Below are 26,390 nucleotides of genomic sequence, written 5' to 3' on the forward strand. Positions count from 1 at the left end.
TACACAGCACACATATTATGTAAACAAAAACTTTTTTATTTTGTAAATGATTTATCACTTGAATGCAAAAAGTGACAAACATCAACATTATAATGTACAGTATGATAAATGGCTATTTAGGTTTGCTATTGATTAAACTTAACTGTAATCTGAAGAATAATTTAACCTGAAAGTGATCTAAATGTAAGGGGGGGGGGGGGGTAAACATGCATAATTAAATATTTAATTAATTAAATATTTGACATTGTAGTGGTCCGAGTTTACCAATAAAAAAAAAAGCTAAATGCTAAAACCTAATAAAATTGAATGAAGCATAAGTAAGAGAAGGAATACTGTAATCTACATAAACCATTTTTATGTCCATGCAAATTAAGCGGTCATGGAGGCAAAAAGTTACCACTGTTTTCTAAAATGATCCTAGTGGGCTTGTATGTCCTCCTCTCATGTGAAGAACTGACAGCACACATCATGGTGCTCCTCTCCCATTCCACAACAAACTACTAATGGTGGCAGTTTGCATAGCTCAAAGTTGTTTACTTGCATCAATCAAACTAGTAAACTAGAAAAAAGAAACATATACTCCAAAGAAACAAAAATAGCTTATAAGAGCCAGCATTCCCTAGCATGCATAAGGGAGAAAAATCAGAGGGATCAGATTAGGTCTTGCAGGATTAGCTTCATGGGATATTCTCTTCTCTAAAGCAACTGAAGGCTATGAGCAATGACGTGTAAAGAGAAAAAGAGAGGCTTCAAAGCAATAACACAAAGTGCCTGACGGTGTCTTTCCGCTATGTAATTCCTGACTATTAATATCCAAAGTTGCATCTTCTACACACATATACCAAACAAAGCTTTCTTTGTCATCTGAGCTCACTCCCAGTCTCCTCCATGCCATGTTTAGAGAAAGTCTATCACACCGTCTGAACATTCATTTGCAAAATAACTAAAAACTACAAATATTCACAGTTTATAAGGCAAATGGACTCGCTTTTACCAGGTAGCTCAAAATACATTGGCATAGACTGTTTTGTGTTGGCATTATACTTTACCATCTATTGTATATTTCCGTTAGAGATGTTTTAAGTAAATCTGGTGTTTAAATAAGCACCGAATATACTCAGAACATGACCATATACATCACAAAAGCGTCGTTAAAATAAATGAATGAACAATGAAACCACATACATGTTTGTCAGGGTTGGTATCATCGATGTTTAAATCCAAATCCGAATCTTTCAATCCGCGCGCTGACACTTTCAACGTCACGTTAATGGATGGCACGAGTAAGTTTCTCGCGCAAGACGTAGAAAATATATCCTCGATAAACGCTCCTGCACTCTCAATCTCGATTCACTGCACACACACACACACACACAGAGAGAGAGCCGTGTCACTTTCTCCCTCTGAAGGCAAGGCTGTAGGCTTGGTCCTGTCGTTATCTCGTAAGGGGTGTGGACAAAACACATGCAAATGAAAAGACGTCCATCCCCGGCGTGTCCACTTCACACCCGGCACAGCGTGGAGGGAGTATCGAGGCACCTTATTTCATGAGGGGAGTAAGAATGTGATGAAGCAGGGGGAAAAAATGATAAATCGGGTGATATGTGAAATCTCCTTTACAGTCTGATCTACTGTACATCCGCAGTTGTACTTATGATACACTTCATGCACGATCCTCGTTTTAAATCGGAGAGAGGGGGAAGGGAGAAGGGGAGGGACAAAGATTTGAGCTTTTCCTGGCCTCTTTCAGTGAAACCCAAAGATGTGAAATGAGTTACACCCCTCACCCTCCCAAGAACATCATCACAAGGGTAAACCTGGCATCAGGGTCCTGCTTTCTGTTGTTTCCTCTCAAAACATGCTTTATACTAAAAACACTCATCATGCTTAAGTGTGTGGAACCATATGCCATAAAGGTACATATATTAAAAGACAGATAGATAGATAGATAGATAGATAGATAGATAGATAGATAGATAGATAGATAGATAGATAGATAGATAGACAGATATATATATATATATATATATATATATATATATATATATATATATATATATATATATATATATATATATATATATGCTAAATGATATCCACTAATATGATATGATTCAAAAGGAACAGCATTTTGTGTATCGGTTTATTGATAGGGCTGTGGAGGTCAAGAATCATATCATAAAGAGAATTTAAAATTAGTGAATGTAGTAATTTACTATCACCAAATAAAAATAAGTTTTTATCACATGTTATACATACATATTTACATAAATAGATTGTAGTGGATAGGCTCCTGCTGATGAGGAACGCAGCTACAGGTTAAATTATAGGCTAAAGTGGCTGCATGGCAATTATAACACCAGACTATATATAGAAACGTTGTAAGAGCAGAGTATGAGAAGCTGAGACGATTCTAGGAAGAAATGCATAACAAGGACATTTTTCTGAACGTTTTAGGGCAAAGTTTAAACCACTACCATGTTAATATTACACAAACCTCCTTTACTGTGTCACCAGAATTGTTCACCTCAATAAAACAAGCGTTATTGCTTCTCCATGGAACAGTCGCTACCCCAATGCTTGGATGGATGATTGTTCTCAGTGGTGTTAGTGGTGTATCTTCAAGATACTCCTGTGCCTTTAAACGCAACAAGCATAAAAGTAACAGTTTGAAATGGAAGATTTGGACTGTATGAGCATGTGTGACGTGTTGCAGCTGAAGAGGAGATGTGACTGGTCTCATAGGCTTTGCTCAGCTGTTGCTGCAGCAACACTGCTGGCGATAACTGAAGGTGATGTCATGTGTTTGAAGAGAGGCTTGACGTGGCCACCTGCCAGCAAAAGATAGGCCTGAGACTGAAGAGAGCTAGGGATCAATGGTGGCTACCCTTTTACCCCTCCCTGTTTGCCCCCTATTCAAACCCAGCCAGCCATTATCTATCTAAATTCTGAATTCACTTCCCTTAATCACTGTAGCACACCCCCCACTCCAAATCACCCCTATGCAGTTTAGCCCGGACAAGAGTACTGCAAATTATCCACTGCCTAGGGCTAAAGCATGGCACCTAAATTATGCAATTAGGCTGCAGAATGTAGAGCGAAATCCAGGCCATGCAAGACGTGAAGGACCCTCATCAAACAGACTTTAACCCTATAAAGCCTGCTGTTTTTGATGCTAAACTTTCAACATGATCACAACTTTGTAGAAACACTTGTACACAATCTACTATATGTCTCCTGTTGTGTAAATGATAGTTTATACTTTTTTATCAAGTAAAAGGCATTTTTAGTATAATCCTTCAGGTTGAGGTACACATCTTTTTGCCAGGAAATCATTCATTTTTATAAAGCAAAGATATAAATGACTATCATATGGTTAGTAATATTTAAAGATGAACAACTACTGGACTAAAACAAATTAAGTTTATTTAATTTTTCATACGTCATTTTAGAAAAATCTAGTTAAAATTTGAGTATCAAATATGATACATAAGGTTTTTCGAGGAACGGTTATATTATCTTCTCGCAATCTGCATTATATGTTTAGCCCCACAATAACACTACAGAGATTTGATCATAAAATAACATCTTACCAAGACATTTTATGGGAAATACAGAGTGACAACTGATATTCATATGCATCTTATAAGTAGTCTGCTATACTGTTAATAAAGATCAATAATTTAAGTACAAGTTATTAGATTTGTATTTTTGGACATAAATTATTTTTTCCACCTCTTTATGATTTTACACGTTTCCCCCTTTTCTACTTGTTTTCTAAGGTCAAAGGAGCCCAGAGTTGCTGCTGGCAGGCTGTCAGTCACATGAAGCCCCCTCTTGTACAATCTCCATGCTCATTGACCCCTGAACCTCAGTGCGTGCAACCTGCCTTTCAGACTCCCTGAGGGAATGTCCACAATTTTTGGAGGGGACAACGTTTTATCACTTCCTATCCTTCGTTCCTCTCTTTCTTTATTTTTTTTAAGCAGCTTGTGAGTTGAATTTTTTTGGACATGTCACTACATATATAAAAAACTCAGGCCCCTGAATTATAATGCAAAGCATGTGTGTTTTGAAGCAAGGATGTATTTATAAACTTGTCAAAGTCGCTCTTGTATTCTAATTCTCATTCCCAAGGCCTGAATGTACTACTGGGAGGGTGTGTTTGTGGGTGTTTTTTGGGTGGAGGGCTGAAAGCTATGCGCATGGGTTTCATGTTTTAGTACCACAGTGTCCAAATGCTTCTAAAAGTCATATAAAGTAAGCAAACACATGAAAAGCATATGCTAAATGTTTTTAAAAACTTGTATATAGAGTACAGCAAACAGCAAAAAGACTTTGAAATGTCTGGTAAAGTGTTTATTTATCTATTTACTGCTTATTAAAGAAAGCTCGGTCATTGACGTCACAGCTTCGTAAAGCCACTCCTTTTTTTCCAAACCGAGCTCCAGTTCTCTTATGCTTTCTCAGTTCCTCAATTTCACTGTTCAGAAGTGAAATGAAAGTCATTTTTGAAGAGCTTTACAAAGTCAAAGTCTTATGAAGGGCAGAGAACTTTTCATTTAACCGTCTCAGGAATCCTTAACATTTGTCAGCCACCTTATAAAAGCCCACCCACTATAACATGCTAACCCACGCAAAAAAGAGAGAAATGCATACTAACCCACACTTATTATTATATGCCACCTGTTCACACCATCTGCTGCTCTGGTATTTCATAACATGCACATATTGCACATAACAAGCACAGCAAGATATTGAGCTTCACACTAACTCACTACTCAATAAAATACATACAGGTTTGATTGCTGGAAGAAAACTCAGATGCAAACTGTGTGATAAAGTCATACCTGGAGGCATGAGAAAGTCTTATTGGGTCAGGCATCTCCAAAGCCCTCATTTCAGGGGTAGATTAGTCTGTGTGTAAACTCAGTATGCTTGCATGGACTCATATAAGAAGATCAACAGTATAAGCACTGAGATATTGCATCAGTGGAAAGTATTACTGAAATGGATATGAAGTAAATGTAAATCTGGGACTACAGTGGCATAATAAGATGGGTGTTTTTGTTACTCTATTCTCTAGGGGCCTTGCTAGCATTTTGTCTACTGATTTTGAAGCTAGTGGTTAATAAGAATAGGCAAACCAATGCAGTGAGTCATTAAGACTACACAATTCTAATTAAGAGTACTCCAGACATAAAAAGTGGATGTCATGTACCATATCAATAAACTACCATGTAAACCTTAATTCTGACAGGTTTGTGCACAAACATTTGGAATAATAAAGATTTTTTTATGTTGCTAAAATAAATCTGTTATGCTCACCAAGGCTGGACTTATTTAATGCAATAGAAACATGGATATTGTGAAATATTAATACAATTTAAAATAATTGTTTTCTATTTCACTACATTCGAAAAAGAAATGTATTCCTGTGATGGTAACGCTGAATTTCAGTAGCCATTACTCCAGTCTTCAGTGTCACATGATGCTTCAGATATCACTTTCAATTTAAATAAATGAGAGTTCTTTCCATTTGTAATCACATTTACTGTTTTTACTATTTATTTTGAATCAAATAAATGCAGCTTTGTTGAGCATGAGACTTCACTCAAAAACATTTAAAAATAGATATTATTTCAAACTTTTGAGGAGTAGTGGAGCCTCATTTAATAAAAATACATAATTTGACTTCTTTAATAATAATAAAAGTAAAAATCAGTTGTCATAGACAATTTCTTTACACTGAGAAGTTTATTTCAGGCTATAAATGCCTCTCTAAATGGCCAACACCCACCACTTCTGAGACCTTCAGGCAGGACACAAGACCCAGGGGGTGAATCTTTGACCCCTTCAGTCCAGTTAATCTGACTTTCCGGCCTAAATTCCTTATAGATTAAAGCAGGGTGGGACCCTGGCAACCGGGTCATAATAATATGCTGATTGGTCCTTTCCCCTGGGCACGCTGCTCAGCAGGCGGAGAGGAAGTGTGAGTGATGTCATCTCGTGTGACCCGGCCTGTGTGTGAGTGGTGAGCACGTAAACATTTAGAGACTGAGAAGTGTATATTTCGTTAGATACAGCTAATTTTACATTTTAGTACCCTCTCAGCCACAGTTTGAGGAAACACAGTTGGACACAGATAGTGTCCGGTGTTGGGGGGCGTGTGGATTACAGCCAATGTCCAGATCCAGGCCCGTAATTAAGCTCCAACAAAAGGTTTCTTACTCAGGCTCATTTTAATGCTCCTATTGATAGGAGTGAAAAACTGCTGAGTGTCTGTTATCCCGAGAAAAGTGAGGGTAATGAAAAAGAGAGGTAGAGGGGGGTGGATAAAGAGCAGTGAAGGCAGAAGTGAAAGAGAAAGTGACGAGTGAATGCAAAGCCTGCATTGGGGATGCAAGAACATGGCTGGCAATGAGCTCATGCACATTGTGTCTTTTGCATGAGTTGACCCACTTGGTTGAATTTATTCTGAAGAGCAGGAAAGAGAAAAAGCAAACGAGAAAGGGAAAGAATGAAGCACAAGAGATCTTCTGTATAAAAATTTAACTTTAACTCTTCCCTGGTGCAAATTAAAGCTGAAGTGTGTAACATTTTTTGATGTTAAAATACTTTCTGCCATTCTAAATTTAATATGCAAAGACAGCAGTGGGGACCGAAGCTATCTGGACACTTAAGTGACAATTAAAAATGAATCAGTATCTTTAAATAATATAACAAATATCAAAAGTGGTGAAATTTGTTCTGAGATTCCACTTTTCTGCTTGATATTTTGCTAAAGCAGTACATTTTACATGTAGTATTTAATTCTAAATGGAAATTAAAATAAACATTAAACAAAATTTAAATAATCTTATAAACCTAAATTATGACTGTCTTGTGCACAAAGCTTTTTTTTTTATTAAAGGGTGGTTATTTAATATATATTAATATGATATATATTAAAAGTGTTTTCAGCTTGTATTAGGATTTAAATAAGGCTTTCAAATCAATTTTAAATGTCAAAACTTGGAACAAAAAATGTGTTTTGCTCTGTTGCACCTTGTATTTTCTAATGCAAGAACACAGTCTATGTGAAGCTAAAGGAAATTAATTTCATTCCTGCAGCCACCATGTGAAGTGACATTTGCACTTTTTCACCCTTTGCATATAGAGCAGCTTCTATGACATTACAAGTGTCCCATCAACCAGGCCCTAAAACAACTAACAAATAACGCAGTTCTGCCTAGTCAACAACAGTAAACAGGGAAGGTTACACAAAGAATGCATTTGTATTTTTTCCTTTATTTTAGGACTGTTTCCTAGTGCTGAGGTGTTTCCTATTCACTGTGAGCTGTAATGCCCAATAAAGCCTATGTTTGTCATTTCTCTGGCTGCACTCATAGCCATGTATTGAAAGAAGCTGCCAAAACAAACTGCAGATGCAGCATGTCTCATCTTCAATGCAGAGTGTACATTTTAACAGCCAGCTTTACTAGGCTTTATATCTGTTGAATTGTAAAACTTGTATTTGATCAGAAAAAAAATGTTTCCTTAAAAAAGTAATTAATGAATACATAAACAAAAAGCAAACAAATGTGTATGTATATTTAAATACAGTTCATTCATCTTTCATTGATAAACTTCAAAAAATCAATGTCTTTGTCAGCTACATAAAATTAAACAAAATTTGTGGAAATTCCTGTTTTTACTGAACCCTATTTAAATGTGTTCAAAGATTATTTTTTATGAGTTGAATGGATACAAAAAAAATATCATAATATCCTATAATCACTGTATAATATAATATAATACAACACACATTAATAAATTAAATAAATGAACATGTGAAGCAAGCAGCAGATCATTTTCTCCCAGGAAGCGAGAACCAGGGATAGAAAAAGAGAGTGAGGTTTTCCCTGCAGGCAGCAGGCGATGAGTGTTATCTTTCTCTACCCACAATAGAATGTCTCACTCCTTTCCACAAAGCCTCCATTTGTGTTGGCAGGTGTTGTGTTGTTGTAGTTGTTTTCATTTACGAAAGATGCGTTTTATCCTGATTGCTTCTCTTTCCACTTACATCACACATGTAAACAGCTGAGCTGAGCTTGTCTAGGACCCCACGTGATGTGTAACGTGACATAGTAATTGCTTTTATCTGATTCTGACAGAAGTAGGGAGAATTGCATACAGGCCGGATATTATTACTAAATCAGGCTCTCTAGGAAAATAAAAGTAAAACAGGACAGATTGTCCTGTGCAATGAGGTGGACTACTGTACACAAATCTGTTAATAAATGTTTTACAATTTGTGTGTGTGTGTGTGTGGAAGAACAACATAAACGGGGGGGGGGATGGGGGGGCAGTGGCTATGACAAATATGATGGTTATGACTCCATCCTACAATAGCAGCAACTGAGCATGATGTAATTCAGAATCATAATCCAACACTGCCCTCCACTGGACAATACATGCATTATGATAACAGAGAGAGAGAGAGAGAGAGAGAGAGAGAGAGAGAGAGAGAGAGATGGTTACAGAGTCTTCTCACTGGAATAAGAACATACTTACAAACATCTAACAAACAGCATACAACATTTCATTATTTTTATTTGTAGCACTAATGCAGTACTGAACAAGGCCTTCAAGAAATGGTTATATTATCAGCAGCATACTGAAATGGAACCAAGCTTCTGCGTTTATTCAGTGTCCACCCTGTCCTTTTATCAGGAAGCATCAGGCCAACATAGACATTTAAAAACAGAGCAGGGCAGAGGGAAAGATGACCAAACATTTCCTGTCTTTGTACTGCACATATCACTCAGAGCTTTATTCTGATTCATATGTCTCCTATCAAAGTCAGACATGCGAGCGCTTAAGGGTGTATATTGAACAGAACAACTAGTGTTCAGGGGGTGAAAACGGTGAAAACAAATGATGGGGTGGGATATTTTTATCCCCAAGAAACTGGTCTCTGCTCCCTTTGTTCTAAGGTCATAATTCAGTCTTTCTTGAAAAAAGTTGGAGGGTAATGTTTTATTGACTGGTTTTACAAGAACAAGCAATGACTAACTATTCCTGGCAAAGTGTGTTTTGAAATTTAGAGATGTATAAAATCTTTTGACCAAATTAGTTCCTGAAATGATGTAGAGCATCATTCCTGGTTGGTTTATATGTTAACTGATAATCTAAAGTTCATGACTACTGATACATAAATAAGCAATATTTATGTTTGCAATGAGTTTTCTATCATGTTGGCAGCTTCTGTGAGTTTATGTGGAAGGAAGAATTGCATCACAAGCTTGTGTGACCTCAACGCCTCGATCTGTCACCCTGTACATCCGCACCAATACACGCTTCCTCCTCTTACCATCACACTATCTCAACCACACCTTGGGGACTTTCCTGCAAACATTAGTTGCAACTGATTGTGTGTAAGAGAATTAATTTTATATAAATATTATTAACTGTCTTCTTTTTATTTGCTTTTTTTGATGGGAATCAATCAGGAATGCATCACTTCTCTGCGTTCCATTTTTGAATATTATCTATCCATTTCAGAGGGGTCAAAATGTGCAAGTGAGAAGCAAAATGTCAAGAAGATTTTTCACACTTACAATACCTACAACTTTGTTCTTCCTTTTTAAAGAAATTAAGGAGCAGTATTATAAACAGAACTGTTGGTTTTGGACTGAATGAAGTTACACTGTATACAAAAATTATAGCATTTCATCATTGTTTGTATAAGCCTGGTTGAATGCTTTATAGTACAGAATTGTGTGGTTAAATTAAATAAATGTGATTAAATACATGTTTTCCTGTGGACAAGAACAAAGTGAATCACTAAATATAGGGCTCAATTCATATTAATTATGTGGCTTAGTGTCCATGACCAATAATTTCCCATAAGACCACTGAAAAGGATGATAAGATTTAGGCTGTGGCCATCACCAATGCTTTCATCAGCATTTTGAACTCTCATTCACACGGCACCCATTCACTACAGTGAATTCATTGGTGAGCAAGTTTTGGTGAGCAACTGAGCAAGTAATGTAATTACTTAAAAAAAAATCATTTTGGATGGTCTGGGTGAATAAATTTTAAGCAAATTAAAATTTTTGGGTGACAGGACTGCATTTTCAGCATTTGTTTTACTGCATGATTTATATAGCAATTAAACTATCCTTAATCAGTTTTTATGTTCTAAAAAACAGCACTTGACTTGGCTAAAAGATCATGTTGATGAAGCATAAAAACTGCACAACTAAGCTTTATTATCTGTATTCTGTACGAGCTTAATGAGTAAAAAAAAAACCTGTAATGCAGCACCAGTTTTGTGTGTGTATTCTTTTGTGCATATTTGTACAGACTATTTGTGCATTCCTGTAATTCCTTTTAACTCAAACAACCTTTGGAAATCTGATCAGTATTTCAATGGTGTTTAACTGCAAATTACTGTTTGCAAATGTGATCAGTACTTTAAGATCCATGTGTGTTCTTTAATTTAACCATATAATCTTTAATGAAGATAAGAAATCATACTAAAGGGACATTAAAAAAAAATATGTTTTCTAACTTTCTAGGATTTGTTCCCCATTTTAAGTGTTAAAATCTAAGCTATTTTGTTGCTTTAGCAGAATTGAAACATATTGCGATTACTTTTACGGTGCTTTTAAGATGCGTTTTAATGTGTAAAGAGTCTTTAAAGTTTACAACACATAGTTATATAGTGAGCAAACTATTGCTTTAAAGTGTGAGTCAATGGAATCTTTGGGACTGTAATAGAGATAAAAAGCAAGCAGAGAGCAGACGTGTGACAGACAACAGAGACTGAGGAAACTAGAAACCGTGAGATCAACAAACTGAAAAAAAAAAGTACTTTAGCTTTAGAGAGTAAAACACAGTTCAAGCCATGTGTCTACATGTAAAATGACATGTCCCTGGTTTCTTCCCCTCTCACGGCTGTTTGATTTCTGCTGACCACTACAAGACTGAGGTCAAAGAGAGGACCTGTGCGAACAGCTGCCAAAAACACTGACATGCAACACTAGCACAGGGCTCTGCAGTAAATGAAGGAGACATAGTTTTAATGTAGATGTGCTGTAAAACAATGTAAAATACTGCAGCATTGACAGTGTGCTTTTCTGTAACATCAAGGCACAGAAAACAGCTCTTGTTACTATAGTGAGTGTGTATGTGTATAGACATAGAAAGCTATTCCCCAGGGCAAAAGCACTTCCTTCTGTTATGCTTGATCAACAGAGAGAGAAAATAACTGTTTTCCTCTCATTTTGTTGAGTGTTGAGTGAGTCAGCTGTTTTCTCAATTAAACATTAAAGCAAATAAATGTATTTGTGGTAATGCATTCTGTTAATACTTTATAACCAATGATTTTATTTGCAAATGTACATAATATTTTGTTTGATTCTTTGCATGTAAATCTTTGCTTCTGCTGATTGCATTGTATAAGCCGACTGAGAAAGCCCATCAGAGTTAGAGGGGTAGAACTGAAGTTTATGTTGCATGGTTAAAGTCTACATTTCAGATTGCAGTAAATAGTTGTTCTATTTAATTAGTACCAATCTGTTCTATAAATGGAGTCATCTAAATACAATTCTCAACCCCTCAAAGAAGAACTGAGCCAAAACAGAACAAAAACATGATGGTGATGACTTGTTCTGGAATGTTCATTTCTGTGAAAACATTCTTTCATAAGTGATAAGAGTGTAACATGGCACATCAGCTGCCGCATTTCACTTTCTGTCAAGGCACTAAATCATGATCATGGAGGCAATGCAATGTGAGAAACATTTTACTGTCTTTAACATTTTTATTTTGCTACTTTTCAAATGCCTTTTTTGTAAAATTCATTTAAATATAATATAAATATGAATGTAAATTATAAAATGATATAAATGTTTATGTGTTATTGTGTTTCTAATCTGTGATCAAAACAAACAAAAAATAAATAAACAACAAACATCAACCATTTCAATATTCACCCCATTGTACCTATTTTTAAAGGCATTGTAGACCTTGTTTACAAATAATTGTACTGTCCATCATTTCCAATCAAGCCTAAATTTGATCAAGTTATGCAAGAAATCAACACCTAGAACAGTTAAAAATATTTAATTGAGTGTATTTCGGATACATTAAATGCTGGCCATGAAATTAGCCTTAGCTAAACAAATAGTTTGAGACATTTGATTTAAATTTTATTAGAATTATTTGAAATGTCACGTCCATCATCTTACATGAGATGTGGTGAAATGACAATGTCGTTGAAAACTTGCAGACAAAAATTACAGAATTCTCCTGTGATTCATTTATATATACAATGATTGTTAGCACAGAAATTAAAATAGTGTGAAAAAATGTTTAAGAGCATCCGGAGGTCCAAAGTGTCCATAGTTGAAGAACACCCATTCGTAAACCATTCAGATGTACTCATTTACAGAATACTGCAATATTGAAAAGTGTCAAACACATCAGAAAATTCAACTAACAAAAATTCAATTCAATTCAAAGTTTTTTTTTTAAAGCATTTCATTATTTCACATGAGCAAGATAGATGTAGATAGAAATAGCTCAATCTAAGGTAATAAAAACATAACAGTTTATTAAGAAAGGTCTTAATAGTCCAGAACCCAGCTACTTGCCCCCTACTACAAAGTTTCCTTTCCGACTTCTTCTCACAAGCAAGCAGTCAGACCCTCCTTACTAGAAAGGAAACAAACTCTCGGTTTCCATGACAACCTCTGTTTGAATCAGGTGGGAATATCGGGAATATCCCAGACTGGCGCAAAACTGCTCTCCAAGCGACTAATGATTAACGATGGGAAATGAACTCGCACAGCGGCCTCACGTCAAAACGAGCAAATATTTCCAAAGAAATAATACAAAATTTAGTTGTTGCTTTTGTAGTTACTCAAAACATGCCATAATTATTCAAACATACTCTCTCAAATTAAAACATGCTCTCTAATTTATCCACTTTACATGGTATTTATCCACTATGAGGTTCCTACCTGAGGAGTACTGGTATTTCCAAGCGACTAAATCCCGTGTGAAGAACTAAGCATAAAAGTGACGTTAACTAAAGAGTGTGTGTAACGAGCAGCGAGTGAAGCGTGCACGCGCGGCCCGCGGTCCAGAGGCGTCTGCTTATGCCCACCTCTTTTACTTTCAAAGCTGAGAGAAAAAAAAATAAACAAACCCTCCTTTCCTTGTTTTCCCAGCACTAGATAAGTATCGCCATGAGGCAGCTGATAGTTAATGAAAAATCAACAGGCAGTTATCTCCTCAACATAACAACTCACAACCAGACCACTGTCAATGAATCACTGGAACCTCGTATGATCGATTCTGTTCGACTGATTGATAAGGTCACCTTTAAACATGTTAAACAAACTGTCAGTTATCTTAGTAGTGTACGTTTAAACATTATCATATTTATCTGCACATTTATTATTGATTTACCACTTTTGTTTTATTGGAAGAATTACAGTTTTGCGAATATAAAATATATAGAAATATATATTATCACGGCATAATATTGTCAAACTATGTGATTTTAAGGGGGATCTCACAGAAGTCACAAACATTACATATCCGGTGACATATACTTTTCTTTATGTACAGGTATAATGCAATTTTTTCAAATCAAATGAATCTATAATTAAATATTCTGTATATATATATATATATATATATATATATATATATATAATTTCTTACTGTTGATTTTAAGGTGAAATGACCAGGACATGTTATCATGAGCTTCATCCTTAAATCAACTGAACCTAAATCTAACAGAACAATTCAATAGGGTTGGCCACTGCTTCTTCTGGAAGTCTTCTAGCATTTGAATGGCTATCATTGATCAACCTTTGTTTCGGTGGGAGTGTGTGTGTGTGTGTGTGTGTGTGTGTGTGTGTGTGTGTATGTATATATATATATATATATATATATATATATATATATATATATATATATATATATATATATATATTACTTTAGTAATGACATGTTACGTAGGCTACAAGTTACTCAACCAGTGGTTCTCAACAGGGTGGTCAAATAATCTTAAAATCATTTTAGTAGCATAATCCTAATCTACTACAAATGAAAATACTGGCATGATATTTTTAGTTCATTTTTTTATATATAACAACAGAAGTAGCAGAAGTTCATAACAGTTTAAATCGAAGAGATTTTTAATATTGTCATGTAAAAAGGGTGGCCTCAGACTCGAGTCAAAAAGGTAAATAACCACTGCACTAAAAATGGTATAGGCCTATTTATAACACTAGAGGGCGTACTGTACCCATCTAGTTTTGGATGATTGACGATCAAGTTTTTCACCAATCATATTCCTTTACTTACCCATTCCACCCATTGTCTAATTTTGTAACAGTTGCTAATATTTCATTTGAAAAGTCTGCAATACAAATATAAATTGGGGAAAAGGCAAACAAAACCTGTTTTCATGTTTTTATATGAGATCTTCACAATATGATTTTTCATTGTTGTATTACAAACTTTGTGAACCTGTAAATAAATACCATGTCTTATAGCTGCTAGAAACATTTTTCTCAGACAAACCACAGACAAAGACGTGGAAGTACATCAAACTTGAGATGTGTAAAGACACAAAAGATGAGTGGCGGAATCACCAAGGGATGTTTTTGCCTTCCCAGTCTAAAAGAGTTCCACTGTCTTTCTCGGTGCAGCTTGCAATGACTTTTATCAGACCGCTGATGCTCTCAGCTGTCGTCAGGGGAGCCTGACGGTGCCACGAGAAAAATGACAAATGTGAGGATGCCAAAGAAAGTAAACCACTGACATTAATGTAAAAACACATTTGTAGTAAGCCCTTTGTATTACCTTTGGGCCTCCCATTTCTGTCTGGACCCATCCTGGATGGAGAGACATAACAAGAATGCCATCTTTTTTTAAATCTTCTGCCAAGCAGCGAGTTAACATGTTCAGTGCTGCCTGAGGTAAAGAAAAATTCAAGATCTAATAGTTTTAATAGTAATTTATGAGTAAAATAAAGTATATGGTTAATAATACTTGTGGTACAGTATAGGGCTTTAGAAGCACTGGTACCTTGCTGACCCGATAGGGGTACATTGGAGACACAGAGAAATTCTCAGGGCATCTGGTGATGGATGACAGCAGTGTGGAGACATTGATGATAGCTGACCTTTTGCAAGACATGTTTGTTTGATGAGGAAACTGAGCTGCTGCCTTGCACAGGAGGGGATGGAAATCCTGAAAATGAATTAACGTCATTTACTATACAGGGAAAATGCTACACAATAATGATACACAACATTTCACAGCAAGAAAAGTTTTCTTACTCAGTATTTTTGTCTTGTTTTCCAGTACAAATATCAAATTTCTAAATCAAGAAGGAGCAAAATAATTTCAAGTCTTGTTTTCTGAAGAAAAGGAAATCTGTTAAAAAAAAGCATACATTAAATTTTTATACATTCTTCAAAAGACATCATGTCTTAAGTCACACTTTTTTATATATATTTGTAATGGAAAACAAGACAGAAATACCAAGTAAGACAATCATTTGTTGCAGTGTTGAAGGTTCAGCCACCTTTACGATGAGCATAGGGCCTACAACATTGGTTGTGTACACATCCACCATCTCCTGTATTCCTGTCTCAGCTAGGGATCCTGGGACGTTCACACCAGCATTGTTGATGATCAAATTCAGACCTCTGCCCTTCAGCTTGGTTTCCACCAGTTTTGAGGCCTCTGCAATACTAGTAAGACTAGTTGTGTCTGTTGACAAATTAGGTAAACCAACATTTAGAAAATGTGTTGGGTGTTTTCATCAATGGATCCTCTGCAGTTGAATAATCTAAGCAAATGATGTAATGCTAAAATTCTCAAAATCTATTTTGATGAAGAAACAAACTTATCTACATCTTCAGCAAGTACATTTTCAGCAAATATAATTTTTTGGGTGAACTAATCCTTTCATTTAAGGTAGAGACAGTCCTAATGAACATGACTCAACCACATAATCACAGCAAATATCCTACCAAGCTGGACAACCGTGATCACATCCCGGTGCTTCTGAGCTAGTTCCTGGAGAGCCTAGAAGACAAGCAGTTTCCAGAAATACACGTTTTCATACAATGACACATCTTAGAGACACGTTACTATTCAAAATTCAACTTTTAAATGCAGCACATAAAAACAGCAGAGTTGCCCAACAAGTTTCAATGGCACAATGAGTCATCTATGCTGTCTTTGTAAAACTGGACTAGTACAGATGGTACAAAATGTGATAACACTCATGGGTAATCACAGTGGTGATGTCTGTTTTGTGATTATTATTTTTTTTTTTACAATTATTTATTATATTTTGTGAAACAGAAAAAAAGGAAGTCAGTTTTATACACCGAGTCGTTTTGTTTATTCATCAACGTTAAATGCTGAGTTTGAAACAAAGTAGTTTCAGCTGATAGGTGGAGTGGAAGTACGAGGTTGTCATAGTGATGCGCTGTGTTTACTCAGTCCAAAGTCCAGACGCTATTGAGCTGTGACTGAGGAAAGCCACTAAAATTGCTTGTCCTTTTTGTTTCTCCTGAAAACTCAGGTATGTGTTCACAAGAGTAAAACAATAAGCCAATATCCGTGTCAAAACATGCACGCTCACATTTCGAAGGTGTTTGTAGTCAAACAGCTTGTTTGTGATAAAATAAATCTTAAATTAATCGAGATTAGTTTTTTGAGAGTTCACCTGATAGAGCAACGGATGGATGGTCTTATGATTTCGGCAAACGATCTAATTGTAAATACAAAAGTGAGACAATTTACCTCAAAATGGGATAATTTACACAAAAGACACTCAGAAATTGTAAACGTACCGTTATAGAGAAATGGTCGTGTTAACGGAAATATGCTGATAACTTGTGTCATTCATGACGTTTACAATTACAAAGACACCGCAATTGTGTAATGATGACGAATGAGTTGACAGAGATTCAAATGGTCAAATAGAAACTGTTACTACAGAAAACACGAGGGCTTTGGATTTTAAAGTGTAATTTACAAATGCTGATAATTATAAAGGAATTATGATTAACTGCGTTTTATAACATAAGAGTAAAATACAGGAAACAAATATCTAAATATTTATTGTTGTAAACAAATGTTTATTGTTGTAAACAAAAAGTAATGAAAATTATTTGCGATATTATGAGATTGAACTAAATTGTCTTTTTGAGAAGGGCATTGCAGATAATTTATTTTATACTGTTAATATGACAGAAATTTTTTTTTAAAGACGCTGATGAGCTGCAAATGAGGAAAGCCACTAAAACTGCCTGTCCTTCTTGTTTCTCCTGATAACCACACTTTCTTTTTAGTCATCTGTCTACGTGATCCGCATGACCCAGGACCCGTAACACAAAGTTCAAACATTATTTTTTCATATAGCACATAGTGCATTGACATTTACTGAATTCAAACAAAAACTTTATGCTAAATGGCATTGACAACAGTGAAAACATAACAGTAACACTTTACAGTAACTTTTTTTTTTTTTTGATACCATGATGTAACTGAGCAGTACTTTAACTAAGCTAACATTTCAAGTTGTATAACAAATTAACTGAATTGTATAATTATGTAAATTAATTATACAATTATAATTAAGTATATTAGTAAAGTTCAATTCAGTTCAAATAAAAAAAAAATGATAGACAAGGAACAATAGTATATTTGTAAGATAGCTTGCCAAATGTACTCATGTGAACAAGTTAAACTTTTCTGTATAGTGTTGGAAACATGGTTTCTTACCTGTGATCTTGGTCCACTTGGGTCTCTACAACCAGCAAAGATCTGAACTGGAGGCGAGGGTGAATCAACCAACTGTCGAACCAACTCAAGTCCAATTCCACGGTTTGATCCAGTCACCAGAACACTGTCACATATTCTAGAGGCCATTATCAGTCAGAAGCTCAGTCTACAATGGAAGGCATGTATGTTAGTGTGTACTGAAGTACTGGATGTGTGGGAGTAATCAGTGTTTTGGAGGAACAAGTCTATTAACTCCTTGTAGGTTTGTGAATGTTTACCGCAACTGCAACTGATGACACTTCTGTTAGTCCCTCCCAGAGAACATTTAATCTACATTACATTTAGATTTACTCATTTAGAAGGTATTTTAATAAATAAAAAAACTTAGTGCAGTAGAAAGCTGGGATAAATGAGTAACAATTCAAGTGTCTTCTCAATGTCATTCTAATACCATGCATTTGACTTGACTATCTGATTTATGGCCAACAACAAAGTACTTTAACTCAGATACTTATACAGTTTTATATACTTAAATGAGCAGATATTGTTATTATATTATTGTATGATGGCATAATCACAGCAATGATAGCAGAGCATAAAAGATGTAAAAAAAAATAAAAAAAAGACAAAGATTGAGGACGTCTGTCTAAATCAATTCCAAAACTTATTTCATAAAACATTGTGACAGATTAAAAAAAATACACTGATGATTCCACCTTGTGCTGTTAAAATCTTCAAGTTGTTCTTTGGAATTAACCACAAACAAATCCACTGACTGACGAGGAAATACATGTTAAATGGAAGAATCCTGCTGAACTACATAAGAAATGTTGAGTAATCACTGTGGTATACTACTACTGCTACGCCAAACCACTTTCTTTCTTAGATGCTTGTCATCCCCAGTCACCTTCAGAATATCTAAATATCAAAAATATCATTATATCCTTAATATAAACTATGTTAAAAAATTCAGTCAGTTTGGTTTTAAAAATGTTTCTCATATTAGAATGATTTTTGAAGTAACACTGGAGTAATGGCTACTGAAAATTTGGCTTTGCCATCACAGGAATAAAATAGATTTTTAAAAATGCATTTTATTCTCAAATATTTGGAGCTTTGGTGGCCTGTGTTGATGGAATACGTAAACCATATGAATGGTGTTTACGATATTGTCTACTAAAAATGTAGTTATGTTGAAGATGCCAATCCTGAACCAACATACAAAATGAATACATTTTCCTTACCTTAAGTTTGATCACAATATATAATTATAGCTGTTAAACGTACACTATACTGTTTGACTACAGTAGCTACAAGTTTTTTGCTATGCTGTATCTTTACAATTCTGCCATATACTGTAGACATCATCACACTGATAAATTACTCCTAATTATAATGTAGAAACTTTCATTTTAAATGAAGCTTCTTTGCAACAATGCGCATTGTGAAATGCACTATAAAAATAAACAAGAAATAATTGAATTCATGAATTGATGATCAAATTCAGGACCTTTCTCTTCAGGTTGACCTCCATCAGCTTTGCAGCCTTTTTTTATGATATAGAATCAGACAGTGCCTTCTGAAGAATTAGACAGAACTTTTATATGCACATGATCAGATCAGCTACAACATCAAGAGATAGAATACATAATTAATGTTATAATGCTAATTTAAGGTGGTGTATCAGTCATTAATTCATTATCAGATTTTTGTAAAACTAACCAAGCTGGGAAACTGTTATCATATACTTGTGATCTGTGCTAGCTGCAGAAAAACAAACATTTTAGGAGGTTTTATGAATGTCTGCATTAATTTAACATGACCTACATGGGTTTATCTTACAGATATGTAAAAAATGTGTTACATTGCACCTTTTATCTACACCAGAGCTACAGAAATGGGACTGGTTTTGGTGTCGCAATGAAATGTTACAAATGAAATGTGATGCAAAGTGGAAATGTAGATAAGATCTTGATATATAGCAAAGTATTGACATGCCACAAATGTACTGAAATAAACTATTACAACTAAATCGGAACAAACCATTGTGCTAAGGAATAAGGATAATCTTGTAACCCTTTTTTAATGGATTTCCTATTAGCTTTTTCAGTAAACTTTAACAAGTTTTTAACAAGTTAATTTCCTGAGTTTACAAAGATAGAAGGAAATGAGCGACACCTGTGCCACTCACCAATCTCCTCCGTGGGACTCGAGACCGGTGAGTGGTGCAGGTGTAGCTCATTTCCAAATCACTCCACCGGCCTCGCTCCGTTCCCACCCCACTCATCACACTTATATTTTATTCACAATAGAATATAGATAACATATCAAATGTGGAAAGTGAGACATTTTGAAATGTCATGCCAAATATTGGCTCATTTTGGATTTCATGAGAGCTAAACATTCCAAAAAAGTTGGGACAAGTAGCAATAAGAGGCCGGAAAAGGTAAATGCACATGTAAGAAACAGCTGGAGGATCAATTTGCAACTTATAAAGTCAATTGGCAACATGATTGGGAATAAAAAGAGCCTCTCTGAGTGGCAGTGTCTCTCAGAAGTCAAGTTGGGCAAAGGATCACCAATTCCCTCAATGCTGCAGCTACAAATAGCAGAAAGGAGTTTCTCAGAGAACAACTGCAAGGAGTTTTAAGTTATCATCATCTACAGTGCATAATATCATCCAAATATTCAGAGAATCTGGAACAATCTCAAGTGCGTAAGGGTCAAGGCCGAAAAACCATACTGGATGCCCGAGATGTTCGGGCCCTTAGATGGCACTGCATCACATAGAGGAATTCTACTGTAATGGAAATCACAACGTGGACTAAGGAATCCTACCAGAGAACATTCTCGTTGAACACAATCCACCGTGCCATTCGCCGTTGCCGGCTAAAACTCTATAGGTCAAGAAAGAAGCCATATCTAAATATGATCCAGAGGTGCAGGCATTTTCTCTGGGCCAAGGCTCATTTAAAATGGACTGTGGCGAAGTGGAAAACCGTTCTGTAGTCAGCCGAATCAAAATTGGAAAACTGGAAAACTGGGACGCAATGTCATCCAGACTAAAGAGGACAAGGACAACCCAAGTTGTTATCAGCGCTCCTTTCAGAAGCCTGCATCTCTGATGGTATGGGGTTGCATGAGTGCGAGTGGCGTGGGCAGCTTACACATCTGGAAAGGCACCATCAATGCTGAAAGCTATATCCAAGTTCAAGAACAACATTTGCTCCCATCCAGACATCGTCTCTTTCAGGGAAGACCTTGCATTTTCCAACATGACAATGCCAGACCACTTACTGAATCAATGACAACATCATGGCTGAGTAGAAAAGGATCCGGGTACTGAAATGGCCCACCTGCAGTCCAGATCTTTCACCCATAGAAAACATTTGGCGCATCATAAAGAGGAAGAGGCAACAAAGAAGACCTAAGACAGTTGAGCAACTAGAAACCTGTATTAGACAAGAATGGGACAACATTCCTGTTCTTAAACTTGAGCAACTTGTCTCCTCCGTCCATAGACATTTTTCAAACCGTTCTAAAAAGATGGGATGCCACACAGTGGTAAACATGGCTTTGTCCCCAACTTTTTTGAGATGTGATCATCAAAAATCAGAAATCAAAGAAATCAAAAATCTACTTTTTACCCCCTAAAATTATAATTGTTTTCAGTTGAAACATTTGATATGTCATCTATGTTGTATTCTGAATAAAATGTGAAACTTTCACATTGAATTCTGTTTTTATTCACCATTTGTACAGTGTCCCAACTTTTTTGGAATCGGGTTTGTGGAAAAAACATCAACGAAATTCAACCAAAAATCAAACAAATTATACAAACTAACAATAAAAAATAAAGAAATGTGTATTAAAAAAAATAACAAAAAGCAGCTCATTAAGATATATAAACTAATGTAAAAGCCATTTCTTAATGCGTGAAATGATATACATTCTCTAATTGATTGTGGTGTTGAATTCCACTGATGTGATGCTCTTAATGAAAAAACAAAAAAAGCTTGACCAAACAAGGTTTTTCTATGTGGAATTAGGCAATCAGCATTAGCTGCACCTCTAGTTACTATGTTTTCAAAATCAACCAGAGGATAAAGCTAAACCACGTCTAATCTTATAAACCAACCATTCATTTTTAAACTTAGTGATGTTTTCCAAGCTAAGCAGGTTATACATATTTAATATATGACAATGGTGAAAAGTAGTGTTTTTTTTTTTCTAAAAATGTAAGTGCTTGTTTGTACAATAATTCCAATGGTTTTAGAGCTATAGCATATACATTAGACCAACTTGTCAGACAATAAATAATATGAGGAAGAATCATAGAATGAAAATATACCTTAGCAGCCTCCTTTGATAAAGAGTTTCTAATAAACGGAAAAGTTACTAAATTCAATCTGACCTTTTTACATAGCTTTTTTATGTGTTTTAAAAACATGACATGAGTCCAAATTTCCCTTAGTCCCCTATCCAAGTCCCCTAATCTAAGTCACCTAACTATTTATATTCCAAAACAACCTGTAATCACTCTCCCGAAATAAAAATGTCCTGTTACATATCAACAGAAAAGAAAAGAACATCCAAGCTGTTTTTGACATTAAGTTTTTTATTATTTAAAAATTTATTTAAATTATATATATATATATATATATATATATATATATATATATATATATATATATATATATATATATATATATATTATAATTTATATTATATATATATATATAGTTATTATTAATGTTATTTTGACTGACTTTAGACATTATGGCCACTAGGTGGCAGAACTTAATTACTTATGTCTACAGGGTAAAAAAAAAAGAAAAAGAAAAAAAATTCGTCTGAATGAACAATTGTCTATTTGAAATAATGCACTCCTAATAAACATTTTTTACACAAAAAATGTTAATTAAAACATGAATCAAGTCCCCTCCCCCCCAAGTTTAATGTCCTCTGAAAATTTACACATTGATACTTATCACACTTATCACACACAAACAAGACACAAACCTTCTCATACCTGTTCACAAGCACTCACTCAGAGAGAGAGAGAGAGAAAAAAACCCAGTCCATACTCTCAAGCTAGGACAAAAAAGCAGCTGATACAGGCATGTAACCATGGTGACCAGGTGACGTCTCACATTCCAGTTCGAGCTCTCAGATTTCAGATGGGAGGCCAGTTGCCAATATTCATGTACCTCCATTATAAAACAATGCCAGCCTAGGAAGAAAGCAATGGGTTACTAACCAAAAAAACAGGCAACTTATTAAAAAACAGAAAGGAGAGATATCTCGTCAAAGAGCATGATGTCAGGGCATGCACAGGTGGGCATCCTAAAATTTCCTGTAACAAATTCATAACTTTGCCATGTCGTGACCAGTCAGCGATCAAGTGTTTCCCTGTCACTTAGACTGTTCTTATAAGTTGTGTGACAGCACAGAGCACTTTAGCCTCAAGCTACAGGCCAATCATCCCATGCCAAAGATTCTTTTTTTCTTAAAGCTAAAACCTATGGAATGCTGGGTAGGCAGCTGAGAGGCTCACGACTGGCGGCCTGAGTCTGGTAACGTGCTGAGGGATGTGGGACAGTCAGGGGAATGTAAAGTCCTCAAAGCAGATTGTACAGACCAGTCTGGCAGCATTCTTTACACATAAATATGCACACACCTCAGAAGCCCACACGAACATTCCACATCTCTTTCCACACAACCTGTACGTCCAAGCGTGTCTTTTGGTGCGTGAACAGCGTTAGCAGTACTGAGTGTCCCTGTATTAAAAATATCACCAGCCTCGCTCCTCATCAAACATTAATAAAACTACGTCATTTCCATGTCTGGAGCACCACGAAACATTTTATGTCCCCACCATGTTGTATTTGGAATCTAAATTGAGCGAACAACAAAAGATGCTCAAAGGAGACACTTACATCAAATTATTTACAATAAATTTTTTTAAGGCAATTATAGCTTAAAGCTTATATATATAAATTATTAAATAATAATGATAAAATGAATATATGTATCTTTAATTACAACTAACAGTTCCCAGAACATTGGACATAAGTGAAAAAAAATTGATGGTTGCAATTTTAATAACACCTCTTATCAGTCAGTTCACTGAATGACTGAGTTTGATTCAAGCCACTAAATTTATTTTGATGAATCTTTTTACTTATTTTTCATAAGCGTCATTTGTTTGCTCTACACCATCTTACTTTTGACCCTTTCAGATTAAGCTCTCCAGACTACAGTTATAAATAAAATGTATTTATTTGTCTATTTGTTCATTTGTTTGTTGCATTTGTTACTATTCTATTCACAAACTTGAGCTGTTTTGTATTGTTTACTTAAAAGTTTGGGTGGGTAAACCTTTTTATGATTTATTTATTTTATTTTTATACATTTATTTCATATAAAAAAATATATAAGCCATTACTCCAGTCTTCAGTGTCACATGATGCTTCAGAAACCATTTTAATGCCCATTTGCTGCTCAAGAAATATTTTGATTATTATCAATCTCGAAAACAGTTACACTGCCTCTTTAATTTAAAATAGTAAATTAATTTGGTTTTAAATGTTCGTATCACCATCACTGGTGCTTTGTGATTTGAGTGATCATTTAATTTCTTAACACTCTGAAGTAGACCTTTAGGGTACAACAGGGATTTAAACACCTGAGATGAACAATTCAGAGAACAAAAAAAATAGTTGTGATTCCAGACAGACAGGTACGATCGGTATGTTTGCTCATTCTGCTGACATGACTGAGGTATGAGGGACCTTTTCAATTTAACACAACAGGGTGACTAAGATCTGTCCTGTTAAGAGGCTGTCACTTACCTCTACCGATGTTATTTCTGTCTTAAATTGGCTCTAAAGGGCATAATTTGTATAGCAAAATGTCATATACTTGCAGTGATATGTGTCCAGAGGGTGAGTAAGAAAGGCAGCTTCGCTTGAGATACAAGAAAAAAAGTAAAACATCTATCACATAATTTCTGTTTCTGAAAGATATGCCCCCTTCATTAAAAAAAATTCAGGTCATGATGACAACAATTTCTCATAATTCAAGTGAGCTTCACCCCTTTCCCCCCTGAATATTCAAGGCCAATGAAGAGCAGAGGTGGGAGTATTACATATCTTATCGGCTTGTACTAACCAGACCTCTCTTGAATCACATTCTTAAGCGTTCATCACCTAAGCAAAAACAAACTTACATAAACCTGGTTCTGAAAACTAATACTTTGTGGGTGAATATAGTCCCATTCACCTGTTACTGTAAACACCAGGTTAATAGGAGCAAGAGCTCCCCTCCCCTCCACCTCATTCCTCCTGCGATGTGTCAAACGTGTCTTCCTGTGACAGAAAAGATTACGGTGAGTCATTTTAAAAAGGACGAATTAAAAACCTTCCAGACTGCTTCTTGAGTTTCTGCTTCTCAGGCAAAAAGTCACTCAACAGACCTTAAGCCTCAGCAGGTTCTTATCTAACAAACATCTGGTTTGACAGGTTAAATACTTTGGGTATTAGTGCATGGATGAGCCAGAGGAGAGAACATGCTCAGGTGTCAGACAGACATTTGACAAGTCTCCAGGCATTTCATTTCCCCAATTATAATCAAATGTAGATGAGTATTAATATGTTGTAAAAACCAAACAGGAGAGTTCAAACTACCAATCTTTTCCAAATTATGGGTCAGCTGAGTCGCCAATACCTATGTGAGAGAGAGACGCATGTATTCACATTTCATTTCTCCGCCATATTCCAGGAAATGGTTGGGTCTAAACCAAGTGCAGAATAGATCAAAGCACTGACCGTTGCGATGAGCAACCAGGATTATCATCTCCCTCCGCATTCCTGCATTCTTCTGCTTTCCATCATCATCCAAGCTGGACAGAGGCCCGCGGAGAGGGTGTGCAGAGCAGAGACTGGACACACATCAAGGGAAACTCTAGAAAGGGAAGTTTTAATTAAGACCAGCGACTCAAATAGACTAAAAGGAAAAAGATGCAAAAAGGAGGAGGGAAATCTAGTGAGTAAATGAAACATTTTTGTACAAAGGCAGACATGCGTTAAGAGTTTCTCCATTAAAGTTTTAGAACCTGTTAACAGTACACAGAAATTCTAATGTGTTTTACATTTTCTTGTTACTAATATTTTGAAAAAATGTATTATTGCTCTTCTCAGAACCATATTAGGAAATGTACTAATTATAGCAGATCTGAAATTAAGTCATTGAGTGAGAGAAAAGGCAGACACTTTAAAACAGAGGCTCTCATCCTCGAGTCTGGGATCCACTAGGGGGCCTCAGCAAACATCAGAGGGGACCACTGGATGACTTAAAGATAAAGAATTGTCATCAGTTACTCATCCACAAGCTGTTGAACACAAAATAAAATATTTTGACGGTTGATGGTCCCCACTGGCTTCCATAGTATAGAAAAAATAATAATAATTTCATAAAGTTTTTGAAAAACCTGAGTACACGATAACAGGATCTTTTAAAAAAAGGATTTAAATTAATATGTTATTAACACAAATATTATTATAATTAAATTA

The 26,390-nt window shown here is 35.5% G+C and overlaps 2 protein-coding genes and 1 long non-coding RNA gene across 4 annotated transcripts in view; all 3 read right to left on the bottom strand.

The window, feature by feature from the left end:
* The window catches only part of LOC113118417 (rho family-interacting cell polarization regulator 1-like), a 65,664-nt gene extending 52,033 nt beyond the window's left edge, over positions 1 to 13,631 (bottom strand). The window contains exon 1 of one of the 2 annotated variants that reach the window (XM_026287559.1): positions 13,017 to 13,631. The gene's annotated coding sequence lies outside the window, so the exon portion shown is untranslated. Of the gene's footprint in view, positions 1 to 1,185; positions 1,629 to 13,016 lie in introns of those variants that run through there. The other variant, XM_026287558.1, reaches the window with a different exon arrangement.
* A 720-nt stretch (positions 13,632 to 14,351) lies between these two features.
* LOC113118419 (C-factor) lies at positions 14,352 to 18,257 on the bottom strand. The gene is made up of 6 exons (XM_026287565.1): positions 17,818 to 18,257; positions 16,053 to 16,107; positions 15,602 to 15,789; positions 15,100 to 15,264; positions 14,875 to 14,985; positions 14,352 to 14,773 (listed from the first exon to the last, which is right to left on the bottom strand). Exons 1-6 carry the CDS (start codon positions 17,962 to 17,964, stop codon positions 14,660 to 14,662), a joined length of 780 nt encoding a protein of 259 aa, XP_026143350.1. The 5' UTR covers positions 17,965 to 18,257; the 3' UTR covers positions 14,352 to 14,659.
* A 4,506-nt stretch (positions 18,258 to 22,763) lies between these two features.
* Positions 22,764 to 26,033, bottom strand: LOC113118787 (uncharacterized). Its single transcript, XR_003294373.1, has 3 exons — positions 25,647 to 26,033; positions 25,102 to 25,187; positions 22,764 to 23,050 (listed from the first exon to the last, which is right to left on the bottom strand). It is a non-coding gene; the product is annotated as an uncharacterized LOC113118787 (long non-coding RNA).
* Positions 26,034 to 26,390: the final 357 nt, after the last annotated feature.

The sequence above is a fragment of the Carassius auratus genome, chromosome 18 (genome assembly GCF_003368295.1).
Source record: "Carassius auratus strain Wakin chromosome 18, ASM336829v1, whole genome shotgun sequence".
NCBI classification, from domain to species: Eukaryota; Metazoa; Chordata; class Actinopteri; order Cypriniformes; family Cyprinidae; genus Carassius; species Carassius auratus.

Coding starts and splice junctions, on each gene's coding strand:
- LOC113118419 (XM_026287565.1), bottom strand. CDS start 17,964: ATGGCCTCTAGAATATGTGACAGTGTTCTGGTGACTGGATCAAACCGT. Junction 16,108..17,817: donor CAAGTGGACCAAGATCACAG/GTAAGAAACCAT, acceptor CTTGTCTTCTAG/GCTCTCCAGGAACTAGCTCA. Junction 14,774..14,874: donor CAGAAATGGGAGGCCCAAAG/GTAATACAAAGG, acceptor TGGCACCGTCAG/GCTCCCCTGACGACAGCTGA.